The 17479-nt window shown below is 40.0% G+C and overlaps 1 protein-coding gene across 1 annotated transcript in view; it reads right to left on the reverse strand.

Annotated features, from left to right (window-relative positions):
• The window catches only part of LOC139210506 (contactin-associated protein-like 4), a 58226-nt gene extending 41403 nt beyond the window's left edge, over positions 1-16823 (reverse strand). The window contains exons 1-2 of the mRNA XM_070840508.1: positions 16739-16823; positions 1607-1717 (exon numbers count right to left, since the gene is read on the reverse strand). Coding sequence (XP_070696609.1) covers positions 1607-1717; positions 16739-16823 — 196 coding nt within the window. The remainder of the gene's footprint in view (positions 1-1606; positions 1718-16738) is intronic.
• Positions 16824-17479: the final 656 nt, after the last annotated feature.

A 17479-nucleotide genomic window follows, 5' to 3' on the forward strand; every position in this document is an offset into this window, starting at 1 on the left:
AAACTGATAGAGCAGGCTGACTGAAGGAACACAGCGGGTGTGTTTGCTCACAGCTTTTGCCATCAAACACACCAAGGAAATAGCAACCTCCAGGCTGTGCTTCCTGCAGTCTCGCAGGTGGTGGAAAACATTCAGATCCTCTGTTGTGTGAGAGACAAAGACATCATAGCGCTTCCATCCGATTCTTGTCTCTGCTACGAGTTTAAATCAGCCAAGTGTTGCTGCCAGAAAGCGCCACTAACAGAGCTATAATTCCCCAAAGCCCCTGGGATCTACATTTTTTTTTCTTTAACTTTTTTGTCTCTCATTCTGGCGAAAGCCAACCTTTTACAAAGTGGATCATACACTTATCTAAAACATTTGCATATTTACATAAAACATAGCAGACAGGAGGAAATAACCACTGTCTGTCTGTCTGTCAGTCAGTCATTCACCCAGAGGTGTCTGACACTGGACTTTGATGTTGTGTGTTGTGTGCTCTGCAGGGAAATGAAGTGCATGAAGTGAGCAGTATTGTTGCACTAGCAGAGGGGAGCTTTTACAGCTTATTTTATCTACACAACTGGCTAAAACAGTGAGGGTAAAATAAAAAAAAAAAACAGGAAAAGAACACAAGAAGGCAGTGATAAGTTATTGATGTTAAACTGATAAATTTTATATGTGAATAGTGGGGAGCATGGCTGAAAGGAAGAAAGAATAAGATCACACTGTGGACTAACTGATATGTCCCAGGCCTGAGGGGATGCCTGTTTCTTATAATAGTAACAGTTCCTTAATGATCAGCTAAATATAACGATTCAAGTTAAATGTTTGTTATTTCGTTTGCTGTCAATTTATCTTTAAGTCCATGAGAGGAGTGAAAAAAAACAAAGAAAAATTCATTGTATGTATTTACATACTTGGCAAATAAAGCTGATTCTGATTAATTTACCTTAATCTAGAAAACCTCACCTTCAGTATATTGTGTGACATGAGCGTCCCATTGGAGATTTGTAACTGAGTTATTTGTCTTAAAGGTCTGGTCAACCATATCCTGAGATGAATGTCTGTACTTCTTTGTTTCTGTGTTTCTGTTTTATGTTGGGAAGGTACAGTGACGTTATCTAAGTCTGCATGTCTAAGTCTGTTTGCTGGAAACCATGTCTACACCGTGATTTCAGTGGCTGGTGAGGGTCGTGAGTGTATGTGGGTTGCAGTTCGATAAGGCTGAACTTCGGGCCAGATTGAGAATCCTCTCATTCAGGAAATATTGTTTGTTTATAGTCTTGTTTTATAACTGTACAGCAAAATAATAAAAACATCAGGAAAGAGGATGCTTGCCTGCAGTCGGTGTCAAGATAGTGACAGAAGTTGATGACAGCAAAATGTGGGATAAGAAGCTGTATACTTAACAAGTTTGTGGACTGCTGTTGTTAGCCTGCTAGCTATGTTAACTCCTGCAGTTTATTCCTACAATCCTACCATCACCCTGATCAACATTACTTAGTGGAGCAGTACGAGTTCCCTATCATATATAATGTACTCGTTTGTGTTGTACACCCCTCCATACAGATTTATTAACCAAAAAACATTACTGATATGGTTTGCAACAGTTACTGTTACTCACCTTCTCTCCGGTTCAGCTTAGCAAAGCCTGGCCCATGACTGCCAGACAACTGTGAGGAGCTTCTGAAGGACAATGGCGGCAGATTGGATACCAGTGGACTGTGACACGGCTCTGTGAATCACAGAACAGAAGGAAGAGATTATTTTAAAGTTACCACAGTAGTTCTTCGCACCCTCAGTCGTGTCACAATAAGAACGCCCTCTGCTGAAAACGTGAATGTCTAATGAAGCCTAATTCTCACTTATTAGGCCTTATATCAGTCTTGTGTAAGCAGCTTTTTGTCTGGATATATATAAGACTTTTGGTTCCAACCCTGACAGGGCAAATATATTAATTAGACAATATGGCCACTGGAGTGCATCAGCAATGTCAGAGGAGGCTTTTCACAACATATACGCTTATAGACGTGTAACAAAATACACATTTACTCACAGATGCAGCTGCATACGTGTAAACATTAGCTTTACTCCTGGTACCCGAATGTCCATGAACACTCACACGCCACACATGTGAAAAGTCAGTTAGTCAGCTCATACATACAGATATGTATACATTTATGACCAGTCATGTTTGATCTAATTACCTAAATTGGTTCAGTTGTTCTACTTTTCAACTTCTTTCTAACACACAAACTTACGTGACCTGATGGACTTTCACCTGAATCCCCCCTCTGTTAATGGATGTTTCCTCTATCGCTGAGAGCCAAATATCTCGGAGACCTGAGATGTATTATCTTGGTGAGATTATATTAATGAAGGATCTTGAGCTGTCTTTACCTTGTGTAGTCGAGATTTAATCAGACTTGGCCTTGCTTCCTTGATAGTGGAATTCTGCCTGTCAAGGGAACTTGCACAGAGAGTTTGACTTTGGTCTCTCTTTCATGGGACTTTGATTTTATCTGGCTTTTGCTCATTGTTGTGTTTTCTTTGTGTGATGCTACATAATCATTTCATGCTACAATAACTTAGCAATACTCGCTAATATTTATATGGTCATAGCCTGTAAAATCCCAACATAGTATCAATGTTTGAAGGATTAAAAAGTAAAGTAAAATTCAGTTCAGTACACACATGCAGTTCTGAGTCTATAGATTTAATATGTTAGTATCCAGCTCTGAATGCTCCAAGTCAACATCTGGGCACTTAATCTCCAAATAAAAGCATACTGTTGGTGGTTGGTAACCAGAAACAACTCTGGATACTAAAAAGAATATTAGATTGTATACCAAGTCGATACTTGAAAGGTTTTCCCAGGCTGTCTACAGAAAATGAAAGTGAGTGAATGAGGAGAAACATATTTTAAAGTTTGAATCTTACACTGGGTGTGTGTTTGATTTTGAATTCAAAGTCTCTGCGCTTATGACAACCATTGTTCAAGAATAAATCTTTTCCTATTGTTTCTCATGAATAACGGTGGCATCTGATGCATCTGTATCAACCTCTTAACATCCAAATTTTTATTCGTTTCTAATCCTTTGCATCCTTTGGTTGTGAAATTGTACATTAACCTTAAATTTTGCATCACGAGACTACAACAGGAGGAGTGAAATCATCAGGGAGATTGAAAATAGATGGACTTACAAAACACAAAACTAATTTTCCTCACTTGAGTTTGGGTTGCTGACCGAAACCAGCGAAGTGCAAAATCCCTTGATACATCAGCAGGGAGTAGAAATAAATGTTGAGTAAAAGCTGGACTCCCAACGGATAAACTGACCCTGAATATGGAGACGGAAATCCTGTGAAATACCACATCTTTCTGCCAGTCCTGGGGGCTCTGCTGAGGACTTTCTTTCAGTGTCTCAATACTAAATGTTCTGAGATGAAGCATGAGACTTTTAACAGTTTTAGGTATAAAGAACATTTACTTCTAACATATTAAAGAGAACTGGCCTTTTTAAACTCAATTAATTTAGTGTTTAGAGTGGAAATGTATTTGGACATTTTCAGTACTTAGAAAAAATTAACTTGCTGGAAGCCAGAGAAATGAATGTTTAGGAGTGAATTTGTATGTCTCCCAAAACTTTTTCTTTTTTTTCTCCACATGCCACCTTTGATAGAAATCTGTCAGCTGCCTACCTAACTTGACACACGTTCCAGTGAGAAATAGCAGCTAGCAGAAGTGATAACTCTGCTAACTCGACTGAATTGTATTAGAGATGACTGCAGCAGGCAAATCATCACTCATCAGAAACTATATCAATTTAGGATTTGATAAATGTTATCAATCAGCTGCACAGGATCATGAAAAGGAACTCTGCACGTCTTTCTCTGAAACACGATAATTGATGCATTTTTCATCCAGAGTCATCACTCTGCAGCTCCATCAGCTGTCACCGAGTCACACACTGGAGCTCTAAACACATCAAACTGATCACTAAAGTATTGATCACAATGTGTGTGTGACAAACGCATGCACGCTTCATTTGACAGCCTTAAACACAAAGTAACAATGTGAGCTGTCTTAACTGTGGTTAGTTCTGCTTGTTTCTTATAGCTAGTCTCTTTGTCTTGTCGTTGCTTCCGTCCAACAGAAACCACATTGTCCACTGTGAAACTCGTTCCATTAAGTTCTTTCTCTGACTTTAGATATTTTAAAACATACCTCAATATAGTAGTTATTCACATTCACAGTCTCGACAGCAACATAGATATTGTGTATCATCAGTCTTTCCCACCTTGTCAGCTCTCACATTGAGAGCTCTGTGAGCTTGAGAGCACTATAAATTGAAAACCTCTTAGGACTCTCAGTGTCCTGCACATCCATGACATGTAATCATTATTTATCCAGCAGAGTGAGCTTCACCACTATCCTAAGGCATCCACCTATATCTCCATCTATAGCATATACTTTACCTGAAATACCACCGTATCCACAACATTCACGATTAAATCAAGCTGACGAGCATCGCCCCCCACTTCAGCAACAACAGCAATCAGGAGAATTACAGGTTCAGAGCTCTTTTAAGGGCCCGGACTCTCACAGCGATGTTACCATTAAGCCATGCATCTCTGAGCTCAGTCCCGCTTGCGCCCTCAAACATGAACTATAAATCACTGTGATCTTTTCGCAAACCTGCACAACCTCAATCCACAGTTTGACCACAAAGAGCCAAAGCTGCTCTTATCTTCCAATTCAATTTGTATATCTTGATCTAAGAGGAAGCTTTGAAATCTGAGGTATACAGTAATGAAATGTATGCATTTTCCCTGCCACTAATGCACTCATTAATGTTTAAATGTAACGTAGGAATGAAACGAGGATGAGAGAGCGGCATAAATAGTGCATGCAATGTACATTTACATTTTACTATTTTGGTTAGATGTCATTTTGATCCAGAGTGACATTGTGAGTGCCTGTGAGTACTCTGAGTGAACCACTCCTCCCTTGCTTTGAGAGAGATATTGGAGAATGTCCAGCTACTGCAGTACCTAAGAAATAATAGTAAAAATAATACAAGGATCTTTAATTGAGATAATAAAAGCTGTGTAGGCACTGCCATGGGTAGAAAAACAATGACCGATATAAGCAGTGAACGTTTCTTCCCGCTCCTCAAGACCTGCTTATTCCCAGGAGATTAGATATGTCTTGTGCAGTGATGTGGTGAAAACAGAAGGGTAGCAGAGTAGCGACTTGTTTTGCCTGAGATGCGAGAATTAATAAAGAGAAAACTTCTTAGTCAGAGAAAAGTTTTCTGCACAACTCTGACTGAGGACTTCTGGGACATCAGTTGGTCGACAATGACGAGACACTAATTTGTGGAGCCGTATTTCATCAAACTGGCCCGTGTTTTCTGCTCTGACCTGTCTGTCTTCCTCCCAGCATGCCTCTCTTGCTGGAGCCTGTCTGTCAAACAGCTACTGAGCTGTGAGGATCTGCACATCCAGCCTGGATGCTGAAAAACAACGTTTCCAGCGCTTCATCTGCCAGTCATGAATGCACCCGGCACAAGTGCTATTTTTTGTGACTACATTTCTGAAGCTTATCCATTCAGAAAATGTCAGTGAGTAACTCAATATGTTTGTGTAAAATACACAGTATGTATTCAATACACAAGCTGTTTGGGAAGTAGCCTATATTAAGCTTTATTTATAAAAACTTATCATACAATGTGGTATTTTTCTAAAAACCGTGTATGTGTAGGCATGGCTATATGTGGAACACAAAGAGTGTGGACAATACTGGCTATTTCAATGCACCACAATAACAACTGTAAAGCACAATTGATAATATAGAGGGAACCAACACCTCCATTGTTGAATTGGGTCAAATCATTCACTCTTTAGGCTGAATATTGTATTAGACTGCACTGTGCACCTATTGCTTTTAGAGTTCCTGACACCATACCGACACAAGAAGAGTAGAAATTACATTGGTAATGTAATGAACTGTTGTACAGACTGTACTGTCTTCTTAAGGGGACAACCTGTTCATCCTGCAAGCACAAAGTAAAATCTTGCTGCTCCTTCCTTGCATAAAGTTAAAAATACAACTTTCACACAATTCTGCTGAGAACATTAAAGAAATATAAGGTTATCCATGATGTGAAATGCAGAATTTAAAAGATTTTTCTTTCCTGTTTTCAGACAGACAGATAAATGCATTGCAAAAATGTGAAACACCAGACACCACATAGAGAAACCAAAGCGCAAGAGTAAAAAACACGTACAAGCTGAAGTTCCTCATTATGTCCCTCTGCATATGTGAAGCACAGATCAAAAATCCACCGGGCCTCTGCTCGGAGCAGAAACTGTGTGTAGTCTCCTCCCCTGGTGGGAGGGCCTGACCCTCTGTATGGTGGAGAATGCTAACGCTGTACAAGTGTCTGCACTCCATGCAAGAAATTGTAGGCAGCAGCGAAGTTAGAGGTCTTTCCTGTCGGTGCTCACTGATGCATGTCCCAGGTGCATTGCCCCACCCACCTATAATTTGGGACAAGTGCATTGAAAAAACACAAGTAGCACTCTGGGAAGCACAAGCTGTGAGGGATTTCTGTTCAGCCTCCTTACTAGTCTTTAAGTTTGTGGCAGCATGGCAAGAGTCTTCATCGCAATTTCATTTCTTTTTTTATTTGTTCGAAGCATCAGTAAAATTTTGGTTTTTATTGTCTTTATACACTCATAATATATTATACTCTCAGCTATACCAGAAATGCTGCCTCCTATTGTTTTATGACATCAACACATTACTTTACTCTTTTATGACAAAACGAGTGGCACTCTCCTGCAAATCCTTTATACTCTGAATTTGCCAGCTTTAGCTTTCATCCCATCTACAGAAACAGAAAACTGAAAGTCCCACAGTTGTGGTGTTGGAAAGGTTACAGAATCTGGCTCATGAAGAGAAAGTTCTACACTTTAATTGCCGACCTGGCAGGAAAAATACAACCAACATTGTGCCCTTGAACAAATCATTTCAGTGCTTTTCCAGTGGAGTGATAAAAAGGAACAAAACACAACAGAAAACCATTAGTGAATTGGTGGAAGAGCTTGTCTTTTGTTGTTTTTGTGTTCAATATTCATAATTTCAAAAAAAACAAACAAAAAAACATTAAACTCATAAAACACTGGATCAAACACATTATTTGTCAGAATGTCTTCAAAATAGCTGGTAGCTACAAATTAATGACATATATACAAGAGCATAATTTTTTGTCACAGTAGGTAACTTTTTCTCATTTCATATATAAAGACAGAAAAAAAGTCTTCAGGCTCTTGAATTTAGTCAAAACAGAATAAAACAACGCTCACCCCATCAGTGAGAAAAAGTCATTGCATCAATAGAGGAACGTACACTCAGGATTGAAGTGAACAGTATGGTGCTGTGTCCATGCTGACCAGCTGGTCCCTGTACCATTCAGGATTTGTACAACAACCACATGCACTTATTTTGCCTTCACCAGCACTGCAGTAACCTAAATTATACATAAACATCAAAGACAAACCGTGTGTGTGTGTCTGAGAGTGTGTGTGAGGTGCAGGTCAGTGACACGTGACCACTTCATTTCACTGCCAACACGGATGCTGCAGTCATACTTCATTATGGCTTCGTGTTACAGCCTCTGCCCCGAGGAAATGTTGAAGCACAATCACCTGTTGAAAAGTTCTGCACCGATAATCAAAATCTCCTCCCTCAGTGTTGCTCTATTGGTTCCCAAAGCAATAATTCACAGGTAGATCAGTGCACGGATAAAGCTACGGATCAGCACTTCTGGAGTTGGCAGAGTGTCAGTGTGACACACAAACACGTTTCAGAGGAGGCCTGCTGACACAGAGGACTGAACCTAGACTTTCTGTTTGAAGGACAAACTCCTAAACCACAGCCAACCAACATGAGACCATTAAACATTAAAATCAGCTTCACTGACCTTAAATAAAGTACTGCAAGTAAATCGCCATTCGAAGCCTTCTTGCTGCATCACAATGCAAAACATCAACTACATAGTTTATGAGATTTGATAGAAATCATGATACTTCTCCAAGGTACAGCCTATATCTTTGTTGCTGTACAAGCTATTATGCAAGATTGCGGCTGTAGTTTGTGTTACAGTTTGTTTGAGCTCAGCATAACATAATGATAAATATGCAAAGCTTAGCTTATGCATATTTAACAACATTTCCCTCTGTGCAGCTGCAAGAAATTTACACGGATGAAATGACAGTGGCACCGGCAATTTTTTCTTTTTTTTTTTAGAAATAGTTGTGTAGTTCAGTGTTTTGGAGGAGTGTCATAGTATGAAGCTGCTAGAAAAATCTTTTTAGCATTTCCATCATATTAAGTTGAACTAAATTAGGTCCCACTGAATCACTCTACCAAGAAGATCAGACTTTGTACCAGCTCAGACTGTGTGTGGTTTGTCGTCATTGTTTTCATGGTTTTTTCCTCATATGCAAGATATGAAGAATTCATTTGGACAAATAGATTTCTCAGTGTTGCAGCATGGGAGGGGACCCTTCTATGCTAGATTATTAGTGAGTATCAGTGACAGCTACAGCTGTCAGGACTTTGACAGATTTCATGATCTTTACAAACAATCCTGTGGTGTTTTCTCCTTTGTGTGGTAGGTACTTATTATGCATGACACCGAGATGAATGAGAATCACAGCAAAAAAGAAATGAAATGATATTGTGATCGTCGTGATTAATGTGACAAAATACACCAATATGATCAGTCTGCTGGGGGCACAGCGGGTATGAAATTTCTCATCTGTGACCTGTAGGTTTGTCATTGAATCCCTGCCAGTTTTGGGGCTGCTGTTCTGTAACTGACCCAAGTACCATAAACATGAGGCGAGGAGGGAGTTTCATAAATACTGGCACTGGAGGAACTGCAGGTGTGTTTTCCTCATTCTCTGCTATCTCTTCCATCTCATTAACAGAGTCATTAAATTGCTTGTCAAATACCTTATCTACGTTGCATCTTAAAGTTTTAGCTTCGTCCTGTGGTGTTCAATGTCAGTACAGGCTTTAATACCAATGACATTTCCTCTGCACTCACATTTACCAAGACACTGCATCTGATCTAATTATCCCTCATGGGAGCCTGGAGTGTAAGAGGGAACAGATGGCGATTTACAGTCTAAAGGAATATGGAGACAGCCCCAGTATGTAGATGTTTTGTTGAATTATGCCCAGGACTCCTCCAGAGGCTTCAGAAGTAGATTCTGGCAACTACAGAATAACAGATTAGTTGTCTGCTGAATTCTGAATGCACAGCATTGGTTCTGTTATTGGCGGACGTCACCTGTCATTTGCATCCATTCAAGCCACATAAAGTTCATTTTAAACACCCAAAAGAGAGGCAGTGTATGCAAAGTCAGATTTGCAGTATTATATAGCATCTTTATCACCTTCTTTATCATCACCTTCCTCGTAATCATTTCCTTCATCATCTACTTATACATTATCATTTCATTTTGTCCACTTTGTCTTCATCTCATCACAATCATTATCATATTCCTCATCTGTGACTTCTTATTTTTGTCTCTTCTGCTCTTTCATTGGAGGCCAACAGGTGTAATAATGATTCATCTAGAACTGTATTTCACTTGCATCCTTCATTGGGAGGTCAGAGGTCAGGTCCAGTATCAGGTCCTGTAGCTTGTAGACTGTCTCGTGCATCACCCAACTGGGAGGATGCTTTTTTACTTTTACACTTCTGACTACTGTGCCTGCATTCAGCACTGCTTTCATTCAGTCCAAACCAGGACCCACTGTGATACAGAGTGACAGAGTACAACAACCTTAGCAGAGTTTGACAGAATCTTGGACCAACTACAAGTTATCTGGGGTGATGACAGGGCCAAGTGATGAATGGGTGTGTGTTTAGGGAGCCAGAGCTCCAATGGGACTGGCCTTCAGCAAATATCAATGTGTTAAACTGAGATGGATGGACTTCATGCCTCAGTTTTATCACTTAACTGCTTGTCCCTGGGTTAATAAATCCAGATTCCTGACTGACAGCTACAAATTCACCCCAACGGCCACTGCTGCCATAATGTAACCTTCAGATTGCATTCATGACTCCCTTCTCTGATGCACATTTTCATAAATGACACTAAAGAAGAAATACGAGACAGGGTTTCCTCCTCAGCTTCCTCTCACTTTCCTCATCCCACCCGTCACCGACGCTCAGGGAAATGCACAACGATAGTCACACTAATTTGTTTATATTCACAGGTTTATGTTCCTGCCACGCTCAATTAAAAAAATTACAATATTCAGTTCTGTTATTCTGGTTGAAATGGACAGCATCAGCGGTAAAGAAATTGCCCTTCAGCTCCATCTCCAGAATTAATCAAGTTTATTAAACCAAAAGGTGCATCTTCAGTGTAAGAACGCCATTTACTGACATTTCACATGAACAAATAACCACACAGTCTGATGAACCCAAAATTAATTAAGCATCATAATTGATGATCACCTGGATGATCAAATCTGAGGAAAATCACATGTCCAGCAGGAAACAACCCTGTCATTAATAACCTGCTTCTGCGTATTTTCACAATACAGGCAACATTTTTAAAATACAAACTCTGTGATGTCAAGTCAAACTTGACATTAACCTGAAGCCCTAAAGAAGGAGACACAAATGTCATTAGAAAGTCTGCAAAATGCAAGATTAGTTTTTGTTTCTTTTTTTTTTCCTGGCTGAGACTGACATTTCTTCCTATGCGGGGTGATTGACAGGAAGCAGAGCACGACATGAAATCACTTAATTCAAGCACAGCAAGTTTAAACTAAATCAAATTAAAGCTTCATGATTACAGGGACAGATTTTTTAGGGGGGTTGAAAACAGTATGAATGACAGCAAATGTAATCTTCTGAAGGGAGTTAAACCAACACTGATGTTTGGAGCTCTGCTCTCTGTGTGCAGACACAGTCAGAGTGGGACAGAATCTGGATGATTGGCAAGAAAATTAAAAGCACTTTTATTATACTTTAATAATCACACAGTCCCAACAGTCCCTCAGGATGGCGTGTCCTTCATCCGATGCAAACTGATTTCTGCAAGAATGCATGTTCAAGTGAATAATAATGGAATGATGGTAATAATGTGCTAGTTTATTGATTTGTCCCTTTTCTCAAGGGGAACAGATCACACAGCTGCAGAGCAGAACTGGCTGGGATTCAGAGTTTTGCTCAAGAAGAATCCAGCAGTAAAAGTTTGAGCCTGGATTTCTCATGGATGAGATCTCTGCTGTCACAGTGCTTTCTGTCAAGGTGCTCTTGAGGCAACAGGGCACAAGGCAACAAGATAATGCTGATGTCTTGAAATGCAGGGGAGTTCGTTGTCCTACCCCTGCCTCAGTCAATAAACTAACATTTTAGTTTGGATCTGAACAAACCACACATGGAAACTAACCAGTCTGGACAGCAACTTCTGTGAGGTACAATTACATGTTTTGTGAATCGAGTTTGGTGGCGTTAAAGAGAGCAAAGGGAAAGAGAGAACAGCTTCAGTTCCCCATTGAAAGGGCTGTCTCATGGCACTGTAAAACAGTGAAAATATTCTATTTTATTCTAATCTGATTTTCATATTCTTTGCAGTACTCAATTGTAAGTGGCACAGGTTTTTTTAGGTGACCTTTGTTTAGGCGGCTAAAATGTGTTTTTCTGCTGCCCCAATCCATCCACAGCAGTACAGTGCTTAGCATCTGACTCCTGCCTGCTTCTCCAAACTGGGGTTGTGTTTACCACAATTGGCTGCAGGTAATACACCAACTAGGGATAAGTACCTCACACAACCAAATACTCTGAACCATCCCTGTCCTATTTGTCATAATGCTTTTAGTGGTGAAGTAACAAAATCGTCATACTTTCTATTCACAGATCCAAATATAAAACATTGTTGGTCTTGGTGACACTTCTCAAACAGTGTGTTTGCACTGGGCCGTTTTGGCACGCTGTATCAGCCCCTCTTACGTAGTCTCTTGCTGAATTACGCAAACACACCAGAATCTACAGCTCAGCATCCATCATCAGACAAAAATTTTCACCTCTAGACAGCTCTGAGACAAAAGGGCTGACTCTGAAGTGAGAGAAGACAAGGCCTCCTCTGTCTCTTCTCTCTCTGGTTGCACCACCTACTGACACATTAGATTTAACTTGAGAACTGCTCTCCTCAGAGACTGGTGACTGTGAGAGGCGAGTCATTCATTATATGAGCACGACATGTATACACATAAGCATACTAACCACATTTGTAGGTATTGTGTGCACACGCATGCACAGTGCTGCTTAGCATCCCCTTGCTCTCCTCACATCATGTTCACATAGCTGTTCGCTCTTTATCTTGCAGATGATGGCATAACATGCACACACCAAAACACACCGATGCACATTCACACACAATGGCACATCCACAGGTCTGGAGAGCAGCAGTATTATCTATCTGTCAATAGGCTGCAATTAGAGCACACTCTCCACTGACTCCAAAGCAGTTGATAGAAGAGATAAGAATCCCACGGTGGACTTGAGCAACCACACCAGAGACAGAGAGAGAGGGAGAGACAACCAAAAGTCTCTTGCGTCTGTGTGTCAAAAGTGGTGTGTGACCTCCTGGCAGCGCACTTTGACTCAGAGGCACTCTCCGTGTGTCCTCAGTGTGGGAAGATACTGTAATGCCACTACTTGTGGTGATAAATAGAAAATGTAACCAATTGCTAATTTTTCAAATTAAATAATTTTTGTTACTGAAACTTAAATGGGATCGCTGCTCGTTACTCTCTACCTTATGATCTAACGTCACCTGACCTATATCTCGACTTTACGAAGGCACATTGGATGTCATGAATAAGTAATTCAGCGGTAGACTGCACAGAATGCCCAACAGTTCAGGACATGTGAGCTGCCCTGGAAATATGGGCATTATTTTTCCATCCTTAAGATTTTTTCAGGTGGTAAGTGGATAAAGGTGAGGTAAGATTATGAGCCTCAACTTGGCAGGATTGTTAATTAAAATAAAAATAATGTGAAAATACATTAATTGATAAAAAGAACTTCAATAATAGGTCAGTGCAATATCTGTTAAACAAAAGAAATCGTTAAAATTAAACATGAACTTGACTTACAAAGCTAAACCACTGTAGGTTTGCACCTGCATCCTTTCAAAAAGATGCTTACAGTTTACATTTGGCTGAATTTACCTGATTGTTCTAAAGATTATATCAGCACCATCTCCTCCCTCCACCTGCTCCGCTCAGAGCTTCTGCTGGGTTTCCTGTTCAGTACTGCTCAGCCTTCTTTCCTCTGTTATTCCACAACCACAACTTTTATGAGGAGCATTTTTTGTAGCCAATAATGTATTTTCTGAGCCTGGCGACCTCAGACAAAGCCCACTACTCAACTGCTACTGAGCTGCTGTCTGCTATACCCGCAGAATGGACCTGAAGGAAGTCGCAAGTGCTGATCGAGCTTCAAAAAGAACAGCACAAATTTGCTCTGTGTTTTAGGTGACTTTAGTCCAGAGAGATACCAACAAACTGAAAGCTTTGTGTCTTCCTAGAATTAAGAAATAAACATACAGTACATTTACTGTTCAAGTCATGCAGTTAACTTAGACATGCCCAGAGTATCTAATGTACAATTAATTGAGCATTTATTTTATTAAACTGATTAAACTTAAAATGAAAAATGATAAAAACAATGGTGACAATCTTCATATCATACAACAGATGCAACATCACGCAGATAATTACATAGTTGACCATAATTAAATAAGAAACTAAACCATTTAGCTCAGTAATCTATTACTAGGCAGCATATCTGCCAGGAGAGGTTTCAACAAATGAATTGCAGTAACTGTTCACACCTGCAGTTGAAGGTTACAGATATTCCTGCCAGCACTTAATTAGCCTCTTAGCTTCCTGACTCTCCAGGTCTGTGTCTAATGCAGAGACATCAACACGTTCTAAAGGCAGAATATGTGTGTGGTTTTTCTGCTTCACAGTTGTTTATCAACATTAAAGACAATTGTTTTGCAGAGTGCTGAAAGTTCTGGCTTGAAAAACTAATTTCCCACCTTTTGAAATTTCAGGATGCTCCCAATCTCCAGTCCCTCCCCACACCTGCATGATTAATGGTACATGACTTTGCTTTGTGATTTCCTCCTCTCCAGCTGTTTTTGTGTAAAATGTCAGCTCTAATTATCTGGTGCAGGTTTATCTATGCAATTCCATGGTTCATAACAAAGCCCAGAGTTTTTTTCTATGATTTATTTCATAGTTCTGTGTATGTTTAATTTGTTACTAAAGAAAAGAACACTTTCTAAAAACGCCAGCTGATCTTCATCACTTGAGCCCTTGTTAAGAATAATAAGTCCATGTAATCGGATGCCAACTCCCACACAATCCTACAAAGGCACGTTACAGTAACATGATTAATTTGAATGTCCTTAAACTCAACATCACATCACTGTAAAAAGCCAAAATTTACTCTATCATCATACAATAGTATCAATATTGGATGATTGCATTTGCATTCAATCATGAAGGTTTTTTTTTTTTTTTTATGTCCAAGGTTTTTTTTTCCAAATTATTGCCTCCTACAAAATCCATGCATGGAGGGTTGCATTTCTGTTAGGGGACACAAACTCCTCCTTTCCTGCATGAAAGTCAAACACACTGAATGTTGGTATTGGATGTGAAGCGTGAGGTGCAGATTTGTCCAATTTTTTTGTGTACTTCCTGTCAGTTGTTGCCGCCCACCAATGAGCAGCCTTGTCTATTGTAATTTGATACAAATCCAGATCCAGAGTTGCAATATCTAAACATTTTCTTTTATTGAACTACAACATTTAGAAGATTCTGTAGAGGGGTTGCATTGCGGTGTGAAAGTGGTCTCTAGTTGATGCTGTTGTCCAGAATAACTCCATATGAACAGGTTGTTGCTCAGTGTAGATCTGTTAGCTAGCAGAAGGCTCGAACATCATGTCACAGCCACTCTACCCACTGCCTCCTCTAAATAACTACACTGCTGCTTCGGTGCTCAGAAGGGTCACTGTGACTTGTGGCTACAGAAACAGGAATATCTGCCCTCTCACAATGGTTTTACCTCCTCTGACAAATGGCTCAAGTCAGACTTTGCCTTGTGCCACTGGCTCGGCTTTAACACAAAGTCAAATAAAATGTAGAGAAAATTGTTAGCATTGGAGACTATCAAGTGGATGATGTACTGTATGTCGGCTCTCTAAAGAAGTCAAAAAGGGTTACAATAAGTATTGATTTGAGAGAGACAGTAGCATTGTCTTTTCCTTTGGTTATGGTTTCTGATTGCCCTGCGCTCAACTGAGTCCAAACCATTTTCTTCAGGGCAAAGAAATCTCTTAATCTCCTTTATGGTACGGTTTCAAAGCCCATAATGTCAGTTTGTCTCTCCAGCAGCTGTTGTCTGTCAAGGGGAATACAAAACTGACATGGTATTATCTGCCATTCATCTGTCTGACTGAATCACTTAGTGATTGCTTCAAATGCTTAACAAATCTTATTTGCCCAGGCATGTTGACTCAGATTGAATGTTAATACAGCATCATCCTCATGATAGATAAACATTTACCCTCTGACACCTACTTTATTAAGCTGTATTAGCCGTATATGTGTTTGACACACGTAAACAGCTGCGATGTATAATGATCCCACTGTTGACATTTCCATCAACACAGTATATGACTTGGATCCCAGAGGGACCATAAATTATGTTGTGGGCTTTTATGACTCAAGCTTTGTCGGATCATTTCCCTTTAAAAAAACCTGCAACTTGCCAGTGAATCAGAATTTACAGATGCAGCTTATATTTCATGCTGTGCCAAATCACCACTAATCTAAAAAAGTTTAATATGCAGAAAAAGTGTAAATGTGAAATATTTTAAAGGAGAGAAATAACTTTTCATTGCGTGAAAAGAAGTTCCCAAGGGCTTATTAAAAATTTTGCCATGAAAGAGAATTAGAAGAAAAATCAAGTTGACTAAGATGAAGAGAACATGAAAAAACACGGTTTTAGTCTAAAGTTTCCTTTTTTACTTAAGCAGAGCAGAGATAGGTGAACATTGTGAACAATGAAATTAGCATCCAACACTCTGAGAATAAACAAATTAATAATCAAATCGCAGACCTTCTCCAATACGAATGATGCCTTGTCACACCGTCATACTTCAAAGTGCAACCACAGACCTCAGGAACCTGTGTGGCTCACCTGAGCAGCTAAAGCTTGAGTGCCTTGCTCAAGGGCAAGGGTTTAGTGAGTGAAAGGAAAAGGTCTCTGATTCACTTCCCCCATCCACATGCTTCCTGCACTGACTCCCACTGCCCTATTGAAGAGTGGTGCATGGAAGAAAGAAATCAATGAAAAGATATTGCTGTGCATGTTAGAGATCCCTAATTTCAGATGCTTTTCAAAAAGACTTACTTGCAGTAGACGATTCACAACTAAAACCTAAGTTTCTACAAAGAGAGAGAAAATACCTGTATGATCTCTCAGTAACTCCTACACTTTTTTCTTGCTGCAGAAAGCAAAAGACCTGCATTTTTTTAAACATTTGAGATGAAAGTGGAGTGATCAGTGTTCAGCAGCATATCTACAACCTAACATCTCATCTCTACTGACACCCAAAATAAAAATTTCATTGCACTCACCTCCTCTTGTTGCCCCGTACGAGCTGAAAAGTAACAGGGTGACCTGTGTAATAATTCCCTGGACTTTTTTACTCCAGAGATCCATGATGAAGTGGGGGGATGCAGCAGAAAAGCCCACTGGGTAAAGGATTCCTCTCCCCTCCTCTTCACTTCACTCCACTCCTCCACACTTTCCAGATCTCTGATGAATTCTGCACTTCTGCGTCTGCAGCGACAACCCTCTGCCTCCACAGCGATGACAGCAGAGGCAAGAGGCTACTTTCTGTTCGGCTGCACTCTGCAGAATGAGGGGAAGTAAGAGAGGAAGGAAGAGAGACACAGGGGAGGGGGAGAGAGAGAGAGAGAGAGAGAGAGAGAGAGAGAGTGAGCTTTCACTACTGTCAGCTTCAGTGAAAGGTACTTTAGTCATTAAAAAGACTTGAAGACCCTGTACACTGCCAATATCCTTGAGCGGAAAACCCACTGCAGGCTACACTAATGTTTAAGAAAGAGCCATCTCAGGTCCCATTAAGCTCCGGGCTGCTGCTCACGGTTGTCATCATGTAATGCAGCAGCTCAGGTCCGGTGGTCATGGAAGGGATCCTCGTCACAATGAGTCACGGTAAATCAATTGAAAGTATCCCACTTAGAGCAGAAACAGGAATTAAAATGACTATTTGCAGTGTAATCGTGGGTGCTCTTATAGTATCTTGACTCAAACATTAATTTATACATTTAGAACAAAATTAATCAAGATTTTGT

This window comes from Pempheris klunzingeri, chromosome 12, assembly GCF_042242105.1.
Source record: "Pempheris klunzingeri isolate RE-2024b chromosome 12, fPemKlu1.hap1, whole genome shotgun sequence".
In the NCBI taxonomy this organism is placed as follows: domain Eukaryota; kingdom Metazoa; phylum Chordata; class Actinopteri; order Acropomatiformes; family Pempheridae; genus Pempheris; species Pempheris klunzingeri.